Source organism: Amphiura filiformis, chromosome 11 (assembly GCF_039555335.1).
Source record: "Amphiura filiformis chromosome 11, Afil_fr2py, whole genome shotgun sequence".
Classification (NCBI taxonomy): Eukaryota; Metazoa; Echinodermata; class Ophiuroidea; order Amphilepidida; family Amphiuridae; genus Amphiura; species Amphiura filiformis.
The window spans coordinates 62,921,498-62,941,213 of NC_092638.1; the positions used below are offsets into that span (position 1 = coordinate 62,921,498).

Here is a 19,716-nt window from a genome sequence, read left to right on the forward strand (position 1 = left end):
ACGAAAAGTGCAAGAGATGTACGCAGTGTTCGCGAGCATCCAAACACGATGGACTAAGCAAATAAATGTTGTCTCTCAATTGGTAATTGGTAAAATTTTAAAATGTATAAGAAAATGGTAGTATAAAATGATTGTATTTTTAGTTATGGAGAAAATAGCAGCACATAGAATGTTGCTTGCATATGAATGGGGTTCATTCATTCACATATTTTCATTGCTCAACATACGTTGTTGATGCCCTCGGGCATAAACAATGCTATTGTTAAGTCATGAAAATATGTGAATGAACCCCTAAAAGATGTATTGCAAATCTTCTTTGAGATTTTGTTTGCCCTTCCAGTATCTATGTCTGTGCTTATGGTTTGGTTTTGTTGTTTACTCTGACAGATATTGAGTGGCATCCTACATTTAGGTAATCTCCGTTTCTATAGCGATGACGATTTGGACCCATGTGATATTGATGACTCCGATTCTGGTATGTATACAATTGCATAATTCTGCAGAATCCACATGAACAAAAATAATTTTGAGGATTTCCAGTGGGTTATCTCCATTTAAGAAAATTGACAATTATTTGAGCTGCAGTATCATATGCTTCCAGTATGTTATGGTCTGCTGGGTGTTTCTACCCTGGCTAAAGTTTGTTCAGCTTATAATTGGCAAAAAAATGAAATTCATAACATTGTGTATTGTTATTGAATGGCATACACCCTGTTCGGCACAGTACTGTGTGTTGCGTGATGTGTGACTGGCACATACTTATGTGAATTTCAACGATGGTAACATTATTGAGGCCTGCATAGTAACAAAAACTGAATAATTTTCGCCAATTATAAGCGAAACAAATTTTAAAGTTACCCAGGAATCTTCCAGGCTTTACTTACTTAACAACCCCCCCCCCCATTAGAATGATAACTACATCAAAACTAGACTTTTACTTACATTAGCTACATGTGTATAATAATTTCTATTTTAATAGCAGCACAAAAGTGCAGAAGATATTGAACACAACCTTTTGATTTTAGCTCTAAATCAACTTTGCTAACAAAAATCTTGTTTTGGTTAGTTGGTTAATCACATCATATTTTGTTTTGCAGATTGTGCTCATTCCTTAGAGTATGCCAGTCAACTTCTTGGACTAGACTCCAAATGCTTAGTACAAAGTGTGATCTTCAGACAAATAACAGCCAGTCACAGCACCAAGAGAAAGAGTGTATTCATGAGACCAAGTACTGTGAAGGAGGCTAGTAATCGTAGAGACTGTATTGCCAAATTGATTTATGCAAGGTAAATGTGCCATTGTATTTGTAGAGACTCCAACGTAACCTTGCCACTTTTAGTTTAATTCATAGAGAAAATGAGAGAACTGAAAGATTTTCCTGCTGACTCACTTTGAAAATTACTTTCCTTGGACAGATTCATGCAAAATTGTAGGTGTCATGCTAAAATGGGCCAAAATAGTTCATTAAGGCCTAAAACATAAAGAAAGATATACCGTAAAGATTCAGCTAATGGCAGGCATGAGCTCCTTGCCTTACGGTAAATTTCACATACAAAAAAATAGAGAGCTCCCTTCTCTGAAAATCTAAAGGGTCTGTGCCCTTATTTGCTGGTGGTATTTTTAGTGGAGGGAATTATAGTTTGTGCCCAAAATTCCAGTTATGTTTAGGAGTCCATAATATTGTGCCATTAGGTGAATCTTTATGGTACATCACAAAATTAGTCCATTTTCCTGGTATATTGAGCCAGGGGCAACTAGCAAGAAGTATTTATGTCAAATATCAGATCATGTATCAAAGATTGTCCTCAAAAATTATACTATCATGTTATAATAATAATAATATGTATAGAATGTTTTGATGTAATCACTGGTTTTATTTCTTTTCTTTATAAAAAATCTTTGCTTGTTTGTAGATTATTTGATTGGTTGGTGTCATCTATCAATCGTACCACATGTGCTGGCAAATGGTATTCCTTCATTGGACTTCTCGATATCTATGGATTTGAGAGCTTCTATAGCAACAGCCTAGAACAGCTATGCATAAATTATGCAAATGAGAAGTTACAGCAGCACTTTGTCACTCATTTCCTAAGAGCTGAACAGGTAAGCTGAATTTTTGTGTTATTCTTTTGTATTTTGATTTTTTTTTAATTTGGAAAAAATATTTTAAATGTTTCTTGTCAGATATGCTCAGAATTTAAATATAGAACTAATTGACTGCTATTGAATTCTTGAAGTTTAAGTGATGTCAGGTGTGTGGGCAGCCCAGATGGTTAAGGGGGAGGAAGGGGTCAAAAGCTAATTTGCAGGAAAATGTGACCCAATCAGAGGGCATTTAGAGAATTCTCATCTTTTTGTCCCATTTGTCCCAGGACCCTCAGCTCCTCCAACCTAGTTTAAAACGACAACACCCATTAGTGATGTGCTGAACTATGGACCCTTGACACAGTCATCTCCAAATATTTGAATCTCAAAACAAGCTTCTACATCCAAAGTAAATGTGTGAAAGAAAAGTATGATTCATTTTGGTAGCAAGATTGTGGATCTTTACAGTTGGTCAATTGTAAGGTTCTCCTCTTTGTATAGAATTCATTCATTGAATTGTCATTTTTTGTAAGTTTTTTGGTTCTTTCGTTCACCAACAGGAAGAGTACCAGACAGAGGGTATACCTTGGAGTTTTTGCTCTTTTACTGACAACAGGCCTTGCTTGGATGCCATTGAGGGCAAAATTAGTGTCTTCACCCTCATGAATGAGGTAAATATTGGCACAAAACTCACCTATATTTGGGTGTTATTATCAATTGATGCCCAATCATGCAGTATTATATTTCTACTGCACAGATAAGAAAAGTTCAATAATACTCATAATAATAATGCTCCCTCACAAGTTCTCATTCTAAGGGACCGTTCACAAACACTTGTTAGGGGCCTGATGCCAAAAAATTTATCATAAACATTTTTCGCCCCCCGCCCTTTACAGATCTAAAAATTTCTGGGCTCCCCTTTTGACATGAAAATTATGAGAAAAGCATATAAACTCAATTTTCCCAGTAAGATTTGTGGTCATTTTTTTCAGGGCCCCCCCTTAGGAGGGTCAGAACTTTTAAAGGCCCCCTTTTTGCATCAGGTCCTCCCTAACAAGTGTTTGTGAACAGTCCCTAAGCAGTATAGAGTACCGAAGTAATGACGTCACAGAAAACTTTTTTTTTGCATTTCAGCGTTTTGAATACCATGTATCGGTGGAGCATGATGAAAAACATCCACAGTCCAAATTTGGTGGGAATCGGATCATGAGGGCCCGAGATATGGCCGCATGAATATCTAATTAGCCCCATTGAAATCAGTGTAAATAGGCTTGGTTCCAAACAGTTATGAACCAGACCAATTTACACTGATTTCAATAAGCTAATTAGGTATTCATGTGGCCATATCTCGGGCCCTCATGATCCGATTCCCACCAAATTTGGACTGTGGATGTTTTTCATCATGTTCTACTGAAATATGGTCATGAAAATGCTGAAATGCAAAAAAGAAAATTTTATGACGTCACACTTCAGTACTCTATGTTCTTTAGCCAGGGGACTTGCAAGCTCAAGCAATTGTAACACAAGAATAAATTTATGTGATTGCAGGTCCAACTTGCACCGGCAAATGCTATAAATGTGATGGAGTTAAACCTTACTGATTAAGCCAAATTGACCGTGTTAAAAAGGTTTGTACAAGTTTCAAAAACTATTCTGACCCTATTTTTGTTATCATTGTACAGGAGTGCAATTTGAATAGGAAATCTAATCCAGTGAACTTCAGTCAGCGAGTACTCGAGGTGGTGAAGACCAAGTACATATCTAAACCACACAGGTCACATCAGCAAGCTACATTTGTTATACAGCATTATGCTGAACCAGTTGTGTATGATGCCACTGGGCTGATTGACAAGAACAAGGTAATTGGGGATGGATGTGTGCATATGCACACTGGGTGTATAGGGGGGTGTATATGGGTGTGTGTTTGGTCAGCGAGTACAGGAGGTGGTCAAGACCAAGTACATATCCAAACCACACAGGTCACATCAACAAGCTACATTTGTTATACAGCATTATGCTGAACCAGTTGTGTATGATGCCACTGGGCTGATTGAGAAGAACAAGGTAATTGGGGAGTGGTGTATGTGTGCATATGCACACTGGATGTATAGGGGGGTGTATATGGGTGTGTGTTTGGTCAGCGAGTACAGGAGGTGGTCAAGACCAAGTACATATCTAAACCACACAGGTCACATCAACAAGCTACATTTGTTATACAGCATTATGCTGAACCAGTTGTGTATGATGCCACTGGGCTGATTGAGAAAAACAAGGTAATTGGGGAGGGGGTGTATGTGTGCATATGCACATGTGGTGTATGTGGGTGTGTAATTGGTGTGTGTTGGGTGAGCGAGTACAGGAGGTGGTCAAGACCAAGTACCACACAGGTCACAACAACAGGTTACATTAATCCAGCACTATTCTGAGCCCGTTGGGTATGATAACACTGGGTTGATTGAGAAGATTAAGGTGAGTGTGGGCAGAGATAAATTGGGATGTGACAGCTAAATAGCAATATAAAAGTTATGTAAGTTACCCTTCTGTTCCATATCCAGGAACACTACCACAATTGTTACTGGCTTCTTCACATACAAATGCTTCACATTTAAGCAATAAACTTGTTGCTTGCTGCAAGAACAGTTTGATTTTTTGATCCTGCTATAAGTGTTTAAATTGTTGAAAAGGTATTTTATTGACAAATCCCTGTACAAGTGACATTAACTTAATTTACTTAATAAATGTAGCTTGTTGATGTGACCTGTGTGTTTACTTTATAATACTTCAAATCAGCCAAGAATCCTGCAATCCTGGCCAAGAATACAGTAAAATAATCTTTTATTCATGAGCCTCCTCTAAATTACATGTCCTGATAAATTAAAAGCACTATAGCCATAAAACATGCCATATATTTTTCTTATGTGTACTAGGATCATACACCACAAGATTTGGTGGAGTTGCTACTGGGAAGCAAGAATGATTTTGTCAAGCAGTTAGTCCAGATTGAAACCAGCAATTCACAGGTATGTAAAAGAAGATTATCAGAAACAGTAAGGTACATAATAAAATTTCAGTTACTGTAAATGCACAAAAAAGTAAATCATTATTATCTTATACTATTTGGTCTTGAACTTTTATGATTTCTATTTGTCCTTCTTCTCTGAGTCTTTGACTTCATAATCATTTTCTGATATAAAATGATACCTTCAGGTGGTAGATAGTCTGACACAAGGGGGTGGGTTAGATGAAGGGAGAACACTTCAAGGACAAAAAATGAAATTTCTTTGTGATGAATCTATTCTCTTTTTTTCGTGGGGGGTCAAATAATCTCTAACCAGCATCCATAGACTAATTCAGACTTCATCAACAGCTCCTGCTTTGTATGCTGTGAATTCTCGGCTAGTCGTGAGGGCAGATCGTTCGATCGGCATGTCTAATAAACCATGCCAGCATAACATACCTTCCTGTTTCGCAATAGAGTGTTGTGTGTCTTTTCGTTTACGCAAATGACTGTAAAAATATGTGGTATGTGCATAGCAGTTTTGTATGTCACACTTCATGGAATGATTTTCCCTCATTTACGGGTGATGCTGGGACTTTACCTGTTGGTGAATAGTCTGTATTACTTCGTGCCATCATCTTCTATAGGACACTGAGTTTGAATGATTTTGATGAGACGGATATGCTAACACACTCACGTTTCATTTCATCAAATTCATGATATAGATGGTGCAAAAGAAGAACAAGACTCACAAGCCTGCAGCCAAAACTGTTGTGAAAAAGTTCAAGGTATGTTCGCCCATGAAACTTTGTAGACACAAGTTTCTTTATAAATAGAGAGGGAGGCCTATCTGCTGTGTCCTAGCAGGACATCAGTCAATATGACACATTGAATATCAAATGCGAGGATCCAGAGGATACATGCCTGAGAAAGATACATGCCTGCCAGCTTGTCTGAGCTCCATTTCCTTAAGATTTTCTTTAGAATGAAAACGTAATGATTTGTAGTGGTATAGACGCAAGTGAACACTTTGAAATGAATGGGTAGTATCGTTTTCTGTTAGTAATTTTTGAATAAATTGTAGGTGGACCCTTCAGTTGTTTAACATTTCACTTATCAGTTACACAGATACTTTTAATACTAACATCTATCACAACATTTTTACAAACTAGAAAATGCTGAGAGTCATAAGAATTTCTTCACTTGAGGCTTGAGTTCATATCCATTTTTCTCAATGTGAGATATAGGCAGGCAAATTTAACTTATCAAATGTAAAGAAAAGAATAAGAAAATAAGTATGTGCTACTTTGATCATAGTATCAAACTGCAGCTTATTTTGTCAATTTAAAGCTAGCATTACAGGGCAGATGTCAGTGACCCCTAACTCAAATTAAAACATTACATCTGAACTCTTTAAATGTTCTTCTTATATAACACTGTGAGTTTGTCTTACATTGTAGCACTCCCTCGATAGCTTGATGTCAACCTTGAATCAGACCATACCACACTACATACGATGTATCAAACCAAACACAACGAGCCAACCTGATGTCTTGGATTCACAGTATATTGTCAGTCATATATAACACTAATGAGTTATCTTGCATTCTAGCACTCCTTGATAGCTTGATGTCAACCTTGAATCAGACCATACCACACTACATACGATGTATCAAACCAAACACAACGAGCCAACCTGATGTCTTGGATTCCCAGTATATTGTCAGTCATATATAACACTAATGAGTTATCTTGCATTCTAGCACTCCCTTGATAGCTTGATGTCAACCTTGAATCAGACCATACCACACTACATACGATGTATCAAACCAAACACAACGAGTCAACCTGATGTCTTGGATTCACAGTATATTGTCAGTCATATATAACACTAATGAGTTATCTTGCATTCTAGCACTCCCTTGATAGCTTGATGTCAACCTTGAATCAGACCATACCACACTACATACGATGTATCAAACCAAACACAACAAGTCAACCTGATGTCTTGGATTCACAGTATATTGTCAGTCATATATAACACTAATGAGTTATCTTGCATTCTAGCACTCCCTTGATAGCTTGATGTCAACCTTGAATCAGACCATACCACACTACATACGATGTATCAAACCAAACACAACAAGTCAACCTGATGTCTTGGATTCACAGTATATTGTCAGTCATATATAACACTAATGAGTTATCTTACATTGTAGCACTCCCTCGATAGCTTGATGTCAACCTTGAATCAGACCATACCACACTACATACGATGTATCAAACCAAACACAACAAGTCAACCTGATGTCTTGGATTCACAGTATATTGTCAGTCATATATAACACTAATGAGTTATCTTGCATTCTAGCACTCCCTTGATAGCTTGATGTCAACCTTGAATCAGACCATACCACACTACATACGATGTATCAAACCAAACACAACAAGTCAACCTGATGTCTTGGATTCACAGTATATTGTCAGTCATATATAACACTAATGAGTTATCTTGCATTCTAGCACTCCCTTGATAGCTTGATGTCAACCTTGAATCAGACCATACCACACTACATACGATGTATCAAACCAAACACAACAAGTCAACCTGATGTCTTGGATTCACAGTATATTGTCAGTCATATATAACACTAATGAGTTATCTTGCATTCTAGCACTCCCTTGATAGCTTGATGTCAACCTTGAATCAGACCATACCACACTACATACGATGTATCAAACCAAACACAACGAGCCAACCTGATGTCTTGGATTCACAGTATATTGTCAGTCATATATAACACTAATGAGTTATCTTGCATTCTAGCACTCCCTTGATAGCTTGATGTCAACCTTGAATCAGACCATACCACACTACATACGATGTATCAAACCAAACACAACAAGTCAACCTGATGTCTTGGATTCACAGTATATTGTCAGTCATATATAACACTAATGAGTTATCTTGCATTCTAGCACTCCCTTGATAGCTTGATGTCAACCTTGAATCAGACCATACCACACTACATACGATGTATCAAACCAAACACAACAAGCCAACCTGATGTCTTGGATTCACAGTATATTGTCAGTCATATATAACACTAATGAGTTATCTTGCATTCTAGCACTCCCTTGATAGCTTGATGTCAACCTTGAATCAGACCATACCACACTACATACGATGTATCAAACCAAACACAACGAGCCAACCTGATGTCTTGGATTCACAGTATATTGTCAGTCATATATAACACTAATGAGTTATCTTGCATTCTAGCACTCCTTGATAGCTTGATGTCAACCTTGAATCAGACCATACCACACTACATACGATGTATCAAACCAAACACAACAAGTCAACCTGATGTCTTGGATTCACAGTATATTGTCAGTCATATATAACACTAATGAGTTATCTTGCATTCTAGCATTCCCTTGATACCTTAACGCGGCTGTGTACTCTAGCCATTGTTTCTTTCTCAAAATTGAGTTTTTATGATATGTTTGTACCTTGTTATGTTTTTTATAAATACAAGGAATGAAAATCCAGATTTGTAAACTCCAACTGCAATATTTTAAGGATTTTATTTCACTATTCCACTCGTGTTTGAAATTGAAAAGGAAAGAAAATCTTTGTTGTACCAGCAAGGTACATCGCGCAGCAACAACTCATCGCGTTGCGTATCGCGCAATTTGTTAACGCACAAATACGCGACGTACACGCTGACGCTTATCTGCTTTGCTGGCGCATCTTATGGAAACACCACGGAAGCACTGATTTCACAAAAACCTAGTGGTCAAATGGCTCCGTTTTAGCTGATAAAATGTGGGTTTTTTCAAGTTCTTTACCCCGATTTAAATATCAAGTTATGACTGGATTTCGCTCAAACTTCTCAAGGGGCTGTGGATTTACCCGATGTTCACGTAATATAAGTTTCAAAAACGAAAACTGTCGCATTCTCCTGTGAGATTCGATGAAAGTGCAAAATGTGACCACTTTAAACTTCAACGGCCATTATTTCAATGTTCATTTTCTCGGTAAAATGACGATTTAGGTACACGATAACTCAATAAATACAGCATCTATAGGTAAGCAAATATGATCATCGTAAAAAGCATGATCGACTCAAGAAACGGTTTTCTCATTTTTTTATATTTTGGTCTATTTCCGATTTTGGGCATCATTTTGTGCAAATAGGCGTTTTGAATTTTAAAAGTTCATTTTGATGCCTTATATGGTCAATATCTCAAAAATTAAGGCCAATATCAAAAAAAATTAAAAACCGTTTTTGGAATGGAGCCTCAAGATTGAGCTAAAAACAAAATAAAATATTTTGGAAAGAGTGTTTTTTGTTATGATGTACCTAACAAATATTGCCAAAAACTCACTTTTTGTGATTTTCTTCAAAATTGTTGTTTTTACCCCAAATCTGTATTTATATTAAGATTTATTGATGTCTTGCCTTCATAAAATGTATACTTTTATATGTTTTATGCGAATAATTACAAAGTTATTGCACTTTTACTACATGCATGTCTGAGAGTACACAGCCACCTTAATGTCAACCTTGAATCAGACCATACCACACTACATACGATGTATCAAACCAAACACAACGAGCCAACCTGATGTCTTGGATTCACAGTATATTGTCAGTCATATATAACACTAATGAGTTATCTTGCATTCTAGCACTCCCTTGATAGCTTGATGTCAACCTTGAATCAGACCATACCACACTACATACGATGTATCAAACCAAACACAACGAGTCAACCTGATGTCTTGGATTCACAGTATATTGTCAGTCATATATAACACTAATGAGTTATCTTGCATTCTAGCACTCCCTTGATAGCTTGATGTCAACCTTGAATCAGACCATACCACACTACATACGATGTATCAAACCAAACACAACAAGTCAACCTGATGTCTTGGATTCACAGTATATTGTCAGTCATATATAACACTAATGAGTTATCTTGCATTCTAGCACTCCCTTGATAGCTTGATGTCAACCTTGAATCAGACCATACCACACTACATACGATGTATCAAACCAAACACAACGAGTCAACCTGATGTCTTGGATTCACAGTATATTGTCAGTCATATATAACACTAATGAGTTATCTTGCATTCTAGCACTCCCTTGATAGCTTGATGTCAACCTTGAATCAGACCATACCACACTACATACGATGTATCAAACCAAACACAACGAGCCAACCTGATGTCTTGGATTCCCAGTATATTGTCAGTCAGCTAAGGGCATGTGGAGTCTTGGAAACCATCCAGATCAGTGCTGCAGGTTTTCCCACCAAGTAAGCGGGGTGAAATAATAGAAATTGCACAAAATAAAGCTGTCCTCAGTTGAGGCAGTACTGCATTAATGATTACAACATTGACTCCAACTTAACAGCCATAAATATACATTACTAAATTTTGCGGTTCTCGGGTCGGGCGGTTCTCATGATTGGCCTATTTCTTATTACCCAACACCCGTTACCCATATTAAACTACTATGAAATGCGTCTCTCAATTAGAGAATAAGCGATAGGAATTTTTATTTTGCCTATCCTCTCCGTGTGATGAGCGACAGGCAGGTCCAATATTTTGAGTGATGGGTGCCGGCGCAGCCGGTATCCACCACGATAAAACTACTGGACCTGCCTGTCGCCTATCATAGGTAGAGGATAGGCAAAATTAAAATTCTATCGCTTATTCTCATTCTTAGTCAGTTAAATATTATTTTAATAACTGTAAACAATTGTTTTAAAGCAAAAACTAAGTTACCGTCATAAAAACTCCCTCATTATAAAATGAACGAAACTTGTTTACAACTTCACGTATTCTGTTGCGGCGTACTGCTAGCGCGTCGGCGTATTCCGCACTAGTCACGCATTACAGCGCAATACATACGCCGCACCTCTACAAGCGTGTAAGGCATTATCAAGACGCATGATGACGTGGGGTCGTCTACGGCCTGATAAACGGCACCCGATATCTTGCGATTGTCCAATCAAAAATGTGTCTACGAACTAGACCACTCCCACTGACTAAGAATGATCAAGACCCAACTTGACCCAACTTTATCAATTTGGTTTGTTTTGTAGCTGTGATGCTTACTTCGGTAGTTCGGTAGGCCTACTCATAACCCATCAGATTAGGCCTATTTGCACGTGTTCCGTATTGAAATGTGTGTTGAAAATAGGCCTATTGGTCCGATGAGATGCACCTGTTATCACACTGTAATGCTTTCCGATGCGCTCTGTACTCTGCGCACAATCCCGTTGATACTCAGGGATAACGCACCGCGAGCACGCGATAGTACACCGCGAGAACGCAAAACCGCGCGAGAACGCAATAGCGCGCGGACGGACGGACACGCCGTGATTAGTATTATGATATACTTGACCAAACACTGTCAAGAGTAAGCACTCTAATTGGGTCAAGGCTTTGCAGTGACCACAAAAGGGAGAGGTGACATGATGCAGTAGTGCCTGAAAGAGAGGAACAGTATTCTGGTATAATCCACCAACCAATTTGATGGAAAATCTTGATGGATACTTGTTTGTAGTCTGGACAAGCTTTGGTCTACTCAGTAAAGCCAAACAGAACATTTAGTGTACAGTTTTGGCAGTTATTGTATATATGTGATTCTCTGATAGAGTATTTTGCTCTATAGTGCAGTCAATGACTTAAGTGCATTTGAAAATAGTTGCCATAATAAATGGCACATGTTAGCTTCTATGCAACTAAAGGTAGAATATTTTAATGTGTGTGCCATAGATGCATTAAAGCGTTGATGTTATTCATTTAACTGTGCTGAAAAGACTAATGTATACAGGGGTTGTTCTCTGATTTAAAAGTTGATCTTGGAATTTCAATTTTGAGAATATGAAAATTGGCTGGTTCCACTGTGGGGCTCCCACCAGTATATTTTGGCCTTCCTAATAATTTGCAATGAGACCATGCATCTTCTGAAATATCGTAACAGAAATTCTGGTTTCAAGAGTTTGGTACATTTTCCATACTTTATCAGGGCATTGTAATTGCAATTATATATGCACTTCATTTCAGGATTGGTTACACTGAGTTCTGGCAGCGCTATAAGATGTTGCTTTGCAACGTCAACGATGATGATGTGAGAAGTGATGGCAGTAAGAGTCTATGTGCTGACATCATCCAGTCAGTGTTTGGGGATGAAGGCAAAGAGAACCATGTGACGCAGGCACTCTATGGAAACAACAAGATATTCCTTCCAGATGGACAGGTATGGTGCATGTTCCATATTTATACCATTTTTCACCATGATGTGGCAGTGACATCAGTGCACATTTAATAAGGTGCCGCTTCAAATCGCTAGTGTTCGCTCAAAGTGCTTGACGTATGCACGCACATGATTAAAGATACCTCATATTTGTGTGCGAAACAGCTGCCTCAACTTTTTGACATCACTGCCACATCAGGTAAAAATGGTATAGTCTGCAATTTGTGGCACAGAACCATAACTAAATCACTCATCTCAAAGGGCATATATTCATTCAATTTTTCTTAAACTATAAAAATAATTAAGCACAGACTTCAGTTTGCAATAAATGCATTGCTCTCTTTCAGGCATGAGAATTTTCAGTTCAGTTTTTTTGTCAGAATGGTTTTTGTTTTTGAAAAAAAACCATAATGTACGTCGAAATCCTAACCGGTGTTCACTGGGATGTACTTCTGTTGCACAGGGTCCACTCCCCCCCAATTAAATGGTTCAAACTATAATGTACAATATTTTCAAATGAAATATTTGGCATATTTGTATTCTTAAGACATGTCCCAACTTACTCCTAATTGGAATTGGCCAGATGCAATGTGCTTGTAGGACAACAGAGCAATTTTGAATTAATTGTCTTATTAAGATATTCAAATCCCCCATCAAAGAACACCACAGTTGAATCCACAATGGTAAAAATATGTACTTCTGGTGCACAGCCCCCCCCAATTAAATGGTTCAGGCTATGCCATTGCCTCTCTACAGAAAAATGAAAACTTTGATTTTGTGTGTGAAGTTAAAATTCAGTTTATTGATTTGGAAACCTTTTGCTGCCAATCCATTTCTTCCTACAGTCTGACTATTTCTCACCCCTTGTTCTTTACAATTAAATATGTTGACCTTGCTGGTGTTGTGTGGTTTCAGTTGGAGCAACTTGAATGTGTGAGAGCTGAAGTTATAGTACAGAGTGCTATTTTTCTACAACGATGTTGGAGGCGATACTTGGAGAGAAGAGAAATGGTGATGGACTGGGCAGCCACAACTATACAGGCCGGTGAGCTGATTTAAATGAAAACTTGTAGACTCCTGGGAGCTTGAAGCTGCCCCCATCTTTTTTGCAAGATGGCTCATTCACATTGATGTAGACTGCCTTCTCAACACTGCATTCAAACCACTTGGGGTCTATGTCTAAGATCTTGACTTGGTCTAAGTCCACAGAATATACAGAAAGTTAATCATTAGGCTGGTAAAGCTGGCAATTGTAATTATAAGTTGCATAATAAATCCAGAAGTTTTAAATTGCCCATGGAACCACCACACAAGAGAAATACAGTGATTTTAGGAATGCAAGTTTTCCGGAAATTTGACCAATTTTTTGTATTTTTAATTTATTATTATTTTTTTCACATTACGGGGATTTTCAAATTAGGCGATGATATTTTGCCATAAAAAGTGCAGAAACATTTTTTTAGGGAGGGGTGATACCCCCTAGCCTATTCCTGGACAAGCTACCATTTATGTTTGGCTTGGCTGTCTGGCCAAGGCCAGTTTGATTTTCAGAAAATTTAGCAATTACCGACTTGCATCCCTGTGATTTACCTTGCTAATGTGTTTGAGGACATCATCATCATCATCAAGGCAACTATATAATATTTTGCTGTAAACCTTTGATGAGTGCATACTACCGTGATGTTGCAATGTTGGGGCTATAAAACAACGCATACAGCGCAAAGTTCATTCATAAATTTCCTTAGCCTTAGCAGCCAATCTGAGACAAGTAAATATACAATGTTTGCTTAAAATGTGCACTGCGTCAAAAGTTTATAAGGCTATATTTCATGTGAACAAAATCAAATTATTTGTAAAAACAGTGAATAACTAACACAATAGCTAATTCCATGGTGATTTATTCAGCATCGTAACGATGGGAAAAATAAATTGTACTTGAGAAATTCATGTTCTTGCTTTCGACCCTTTAATTTCAAATTCATTTCAATTTTCATCACAATTGTAATTTCACAGCCTTCCGTGGGTGGAAAACTCGCTGCGACATAGAAAAAATGCACGATGCAGCTACAGTGATACAACATGCAATGCTAATGTACTGTATCAGAAAACAAGAAGAAAGACAACTCAGTGAACAGGTGAGTGCAATATCTACTATTGGATAGTTTACAATTTTGTTAAAGGAGGTTGGACAGATTCAATTGGACTGATGTTCTACCTCACATTGAGGCCCATCACCCAAACATTCTTAATTCTCTGCGTGCTAGCCATGCGCTTCAATGGAAAAAGTTTTGAAATATTATCTCAAAATATCAAGAGCTATCTTAAGAACTACTGAATCAATACTAGGCTTGTTTGTACTCATTTTAATGCATTTTTCATGCTGATTCCAAATATGGTCATGAAAATTTACATTTCTGAAATTTTTGAATTTTTGAATATTTTTTTTAACTTGTCGTCTGCTGTCGACACCCGCGTGAAGAGAGTTAATCCAAGTTTTGAGTTACATTGCTCCAGCAGTTTGGATTCTAGAAACAGATGTGTGTCACTATCATAATAGCTCATAGAACAGTAAAGCTTCTGGAGTGGTAGCCACCAAACTACCAAATTTTTGTTCATACTGCCTCAATAAAACATATTTCAGGTCTAAATTTCACTGGAGTTATGATAAAAATATGAGCTGATACCAAAATCTTTTTTCAGAATTGGATCACCTATAAGTACACATACAAATTCTTGACACTGGTAAAAGAACAATATTAGGCTGAGCCAGGTTGAAAATCCAAGAATCCTGATCATTAACTAATCCAAAGCCACTTGTTCCAAGATTGGGTAGTCAGCTCCCACACTGTTATTTTCACCAGTCTGAGGAAACTAGCCTGGTCATTCAGAGCTTGCAATAGACCACTTAAAATGTGACGTCAGTGCCCGGCAGTATGCGCATGAATTATGGCAATTTCCATTGTTCTCTGCCCTGCAGTGTGCGTACGCATCGTAGTTTACTCAGGGCATGTGCATTTTAAATCGCCCACCACATTTCATATAGTACAAGAAAGCCACTGAACAGTGTAGCGGTTCATTCAAGCATATCGATAGACGAGTCCCTCGTCTTTGTTGATAAGCCTGTTTGTTAATAACATCGGCCCGGTTGGAGGAGAAAAAGGATCCAAATATGTTAATTTTACATTACTTTTTTTCCATCCCACTTTGATCCTAAAAGTGGACAGAATGCCCCCTCTGAAGCTCGTGGTAGTGACCCCTGAGACAAGGCCAGGGACGTGGTGTGATTTCTCCGACAATGAGACTTGGGTCAGATGCTTTTCATTTTTCCAAATGTTGACCTCAATTTGCGTTAGGAGTGTGTATCCAAGTACTCTTTGCCTCTTGACAACACCTATTCTGCAACAAAAATTGAAATGAAATTTAGACTTTAATTTTAATTCACAGTCAAAAGTAGGCATTCTACCACACAACTTTTAACCATCTTTTATCAGTTAATTTAACCAAAATGGAACAATTTCTCAATTTCCATACTTTAATCCAGAATTCATCAGACACTTTTGAAGAGGTAGAATGTGAAAATACTGAGGAGACACCTGTGCATACAGCTACAACCAATGAGAATACAGCAAATACCATCAGTACAAATGTAACATTAGGCCAATCAAACCAGTTTAAGCTAACCATGCCGGGATATTCACGACCTGCAGTTTATTCTGGGATATCAGTACTTCAAGCGTCTACCTCACCGATTAAGCAACAGCAGACGCAACGCACAAATTCTGATGATGGTTATTTTGATGAAGAAATTGATGGCATTATTGATGAGGATGATGGAACTGATGATGATGATGGTGCATCACAGACTGGTGATGGTGCGCTTATGCGTATACTCAAAACACCAGCAGTTGACATAGCTATGGCTGTAACAATTACAGCATTACTAGTTAGGGGTCCACTAAATTGGTGAAAAATGTATGCAAAATCTTAAGATCCAATCAAGCACCAGGGAAACAATTATCAAGTATTTTGAAGAAAATCATGATTTATGAAAGTAATTTTTTTATCTTTTGTAATTTTTCTTTATCTATACATCATTGTTCTTTATCTATACATCATCATTATCTGTATGGTGACTGGGATCAATATTGGAAAGGAACAGGACAATTCCACTTTGCTGCAAAGATGTGCAATCACAGGCTGTATGAAAATAATTGGCACGCATTAGTTTTGATGTTAAAGCCATATTGTAACATTTCCATAAGAAATAAAATTGTATTTTTTTCAGCAAAATGTTAGTTTTCACTGTCAGATATCAGCGCATATGTCGCCAATACAAGCCACTTTTTCGAACTTGACTCAAGTTAGTCCATTTGATGCGTTATGACCGTCCCACATGCCATGTACGTACTGTGTTATGAATATTGCGTACACGTTTGACTAAAATCAACTTTTCAGTCATGTAATTTAATTTAAATCCTCATCAAATGTTGCAATATGGCTTTAATTTAAATAGCAATGTTTGATCCACTTAAAGCAATATTGTAACATTTGCTGAGGTGGACACCCTCAATGTTTTTTCTAAATTCTTGATTTTTACAAGATTGTCATGTCTTTAATAAACTTTCAATTATCAAGGAATTAGATGTCAAAATCAAACAAAAGTAGTGATTAGTTCCGAATGCATTCCGGACAAAATGCAAATGCCGCAATGCCTAAACAAAAATGGTCGGGAAGTCTTATGAATCCTTTTGTATTAGTTGCATTATCACTGATATGCAGGTGGATTTATGCAGTTTTTTTGACCAGGGGTGATGGTGTTTCTTCATTCAATTAGAATATTAATATTTTAGTCATGTCATTTTTCAATATGAATTTTATTATTATTTTATTCATGCCATTTTTTTAATTTAATATATTGTAATTATATTATCATACTATTATATATTTTATATCTAACCTTACATCTGAATTTTATATAGCAAGCTATAGAAGAAATAATGGGCTATTCCAGCTAATATCCATACACCCACTATACAGAGAGTGAGAATTTCAATTAGGGTTACCTGAATGGGTGATTTCATTTGAAATCTATACCCCATGTGTGGGAGATTAAGGTCATGCCTTATATAATGGATGTATGGATTTCAACTGGAATATAGCGCTATATGGAGGGTTCTTTTGTAAAAGTATCTATAGATCTTAACTTGATATTTTTTATTAACTGCATGATGAATTCTACACACAGCTGCTTGGTTTTGATCAAACTGTGCAAATTTTTGCTCCATGCCTGTATCAAGATGGCGGTCAAGTCCTGATTCTCTGGTTTTAATTCTGTGGCAGAAACCAAAAAAATGAATCAATGCATCTTAAGCTGAATTTATACTCCATCACTGAGCAATTGCTATTTGACCAATAAGGTAGCTTGCTTTTCCCAATGCAAGAAAAGGAGTCCTATCTCATTGGCTAAAAACAAATCGCTATCCCTCAGCGATGTAGTATTATAGATTCAGCTTTACTAATCTTTAGGGGCTATCTAAATAATTCAATTATCATTCATGAATGTTTGATGTAAACCTCTTTATCTCTACTTTTGTAAATGGTAGCTCTTATCAGTTGACTAGACAGGCAAATATAAAGAAATACACTGAAACCTATGTATAAAGGTATATGCCCATGTATGTATCCAAACAGATATTGCCACCCTTCAGAAAAGAATGGTAATTAAATTTAGTGTTCGCCAATTCAGGAGAAAATGTTTTGAGCATTTTCAGTTTTGTTTTAGTTTTCAAGATATTTACAGAATGTTAATAAAGTTCCCCCAAATTAATCTACTGTCAGTTTGTAGCTCACTAGATATATACTGTGTCTCGTGTGAAGTTGAGAGTAACACCATGTTGGATTTTGTAGTGGCAGACTTGGATCAGTGCGTTTACGCGGTTGTGTTGCCAGCGTACAGACAAATCGCCCTTCTATGCGCGTGTATACGCCCCACAAGGTTAGGTTAGCATGCGCAATTTGAATCTGCCACTACGAAATCCAACATGGCGTTAGTCTCAACTTGAGACGAGACACGGTATACATATAGTCATAGTCAGTTTGAGGCTACTGTTGACAGAACTGAATTTTTGAGAATGGAGGTAGAATTTTTTTAACGTTCTCCACACAAGAGGTCTCGCATAGATTTAAACATTTAGTGGACTTGGCATTTAAGTGACACTAAAGAGTTAAGTAATTTGATTAGTAAGAAAGGCATTATAATAAGTCACAAAAAATGTGGTTTGTAAAGCGCATTTTAATTTATCATTTAATTGTTAAAATTACTTGGAACAGATAATTTCTGCTCATTTAAAATTGTTTATTTTTAAGATCCTGTCTTTTTTACTGAAAGACAATTAAAAAACATGGGTATAATTTTGTGTAAATTTTACCTATTTCACACCAGCAAAGTACCCCTGCATTGGTCTATTCTAAAGCCACGATTTTTCCGTGTTACAAAATTTAAATTCTGTGTTACAAATTGGACGATTCCGTGATTTTCCGTTTTACATTATAAAGCACTGAAAAGTGAATACAAGCATGTTTTTAAAAGTGTAATTTATCTTATATAATCATATGTACCTTTTTACTGTAGTCTCCCCTCAACATCCCCATTACTGAAATTAAGCATCATCAATTGTCTTGTGTGTACTTCCGATAGCTGTATCGGCCAGAATCTTGCATCGTAGGCCTAGAATAAATGCTAGAATGGATTGTTTAATGGTTGATTACTGCTAAATTATCACTTTTCTTTGTTTTCTTTTGCAAATCAACACAAGAGTTAGACATTTTACACAGTTTTTTACTATTTTGTTGCATTTTCAAATTTCCGTGAGCAAACCCCGAATTTTTCCGTTTTTCCGTATCACAGAGAAATTGTGGCTTTAGTCTATTCTAGTTGAAATCCTATACCCTGTGGAAGACATAACCTTATCTTCCACACAGGGAGTGTAAATTTCAAATTGGGTTACCTGGTTGGGAACTCCATTTGAAATCTATACCCCTTGTGTGGGAGATTAAGGACATGTCTTCCACAGAGGGTGTATGAATTTCAACTGAATAGCCCATTGTGTGTTGTGATATTTAGCTTACTTTTAATAACCATTGTATAATGGTGAACTGATCAATGTTGTAATTACAGTGCAATACTTTCTGTAGTTAAAATTGTTACAATATATTTTAAGTTTTATTTCATAAATCATCTTGTATTTCCAACGAATGTAATAAATAATAAAATATCTGCACAATGCCATGTGCATTGAGGTGGTGGTGATGGGGAATAAATTCCTCTGCATAAATACCCAAATTGTTAC

At 37.0% G+C, this 19,716-nt stretch overlaps 1 protein-coding gene across 1 annotated transcript in view; it reads left to right on the forward strand.

The window, feature by feature from the left end:
* Positions 1 to 16,427, forward strand: part of LOC140163839 (unconventional myosin-XIX-like) — a 47,060-nt gene extending 30,633 nt beyond the window's left edge. Inside the window, exons 12-24 of the mRNA XM_072187154.1 lie at positions 388 to 475; positions 1,098 to 1,287; positions 1,915 to 2,104; positions 2,647 to 2,757; positions 3,769 to 3,945; positions 5,014 to 5,106; positions 5,810 to 5,872; positions 6,848 to 6,967; positions 10,240 to 10,418; positions 12,178 to 12,370; positions 13,283 to 13,412; positions 14,381 to 14,502; positions 15,909 to 16,427. Of these exons, the coding sequence (XP_072043255.1) occupies positions 388 to 475; positions 1,098 to 1,287; positions 1,915 to 2,104; positions 2,647 to 2,757; positions 3,769 to 3,945; positions 5,014 to 5,106; positions 5,810 to 5,872; positions 6,848 to 6,967; positions 10,240 to 10,418; positions 12,178 to 12,370; positions 13,283 to 13,412; positions 14,381 to 14,502; positions 15,909 to 16,334 (2,082 nt within the window). The 3' untranslated portion in view covers positions 16,335 to 16,427. The remainder of the gene's footprint in view (positions 1 to 387; positions 476 to 1,097; positions 1,288 to 1,914; positions 2,105 to 2,646; positions 2,758 to 3,768; positions 3,946 to 5,013; positions 5,107 to 5,809; positions 5,873 to 6,847; positions 6,968 to 10,239; positions 10,419 to 12,177; positions 12,371 to 13,282; positions 13,413 to 14,380; positions 14,503 to 15,908) is intronic.
* The last annotated feature ends 3,289 nt before the right edge of the window (positions 16,428 to 19,716 follow it).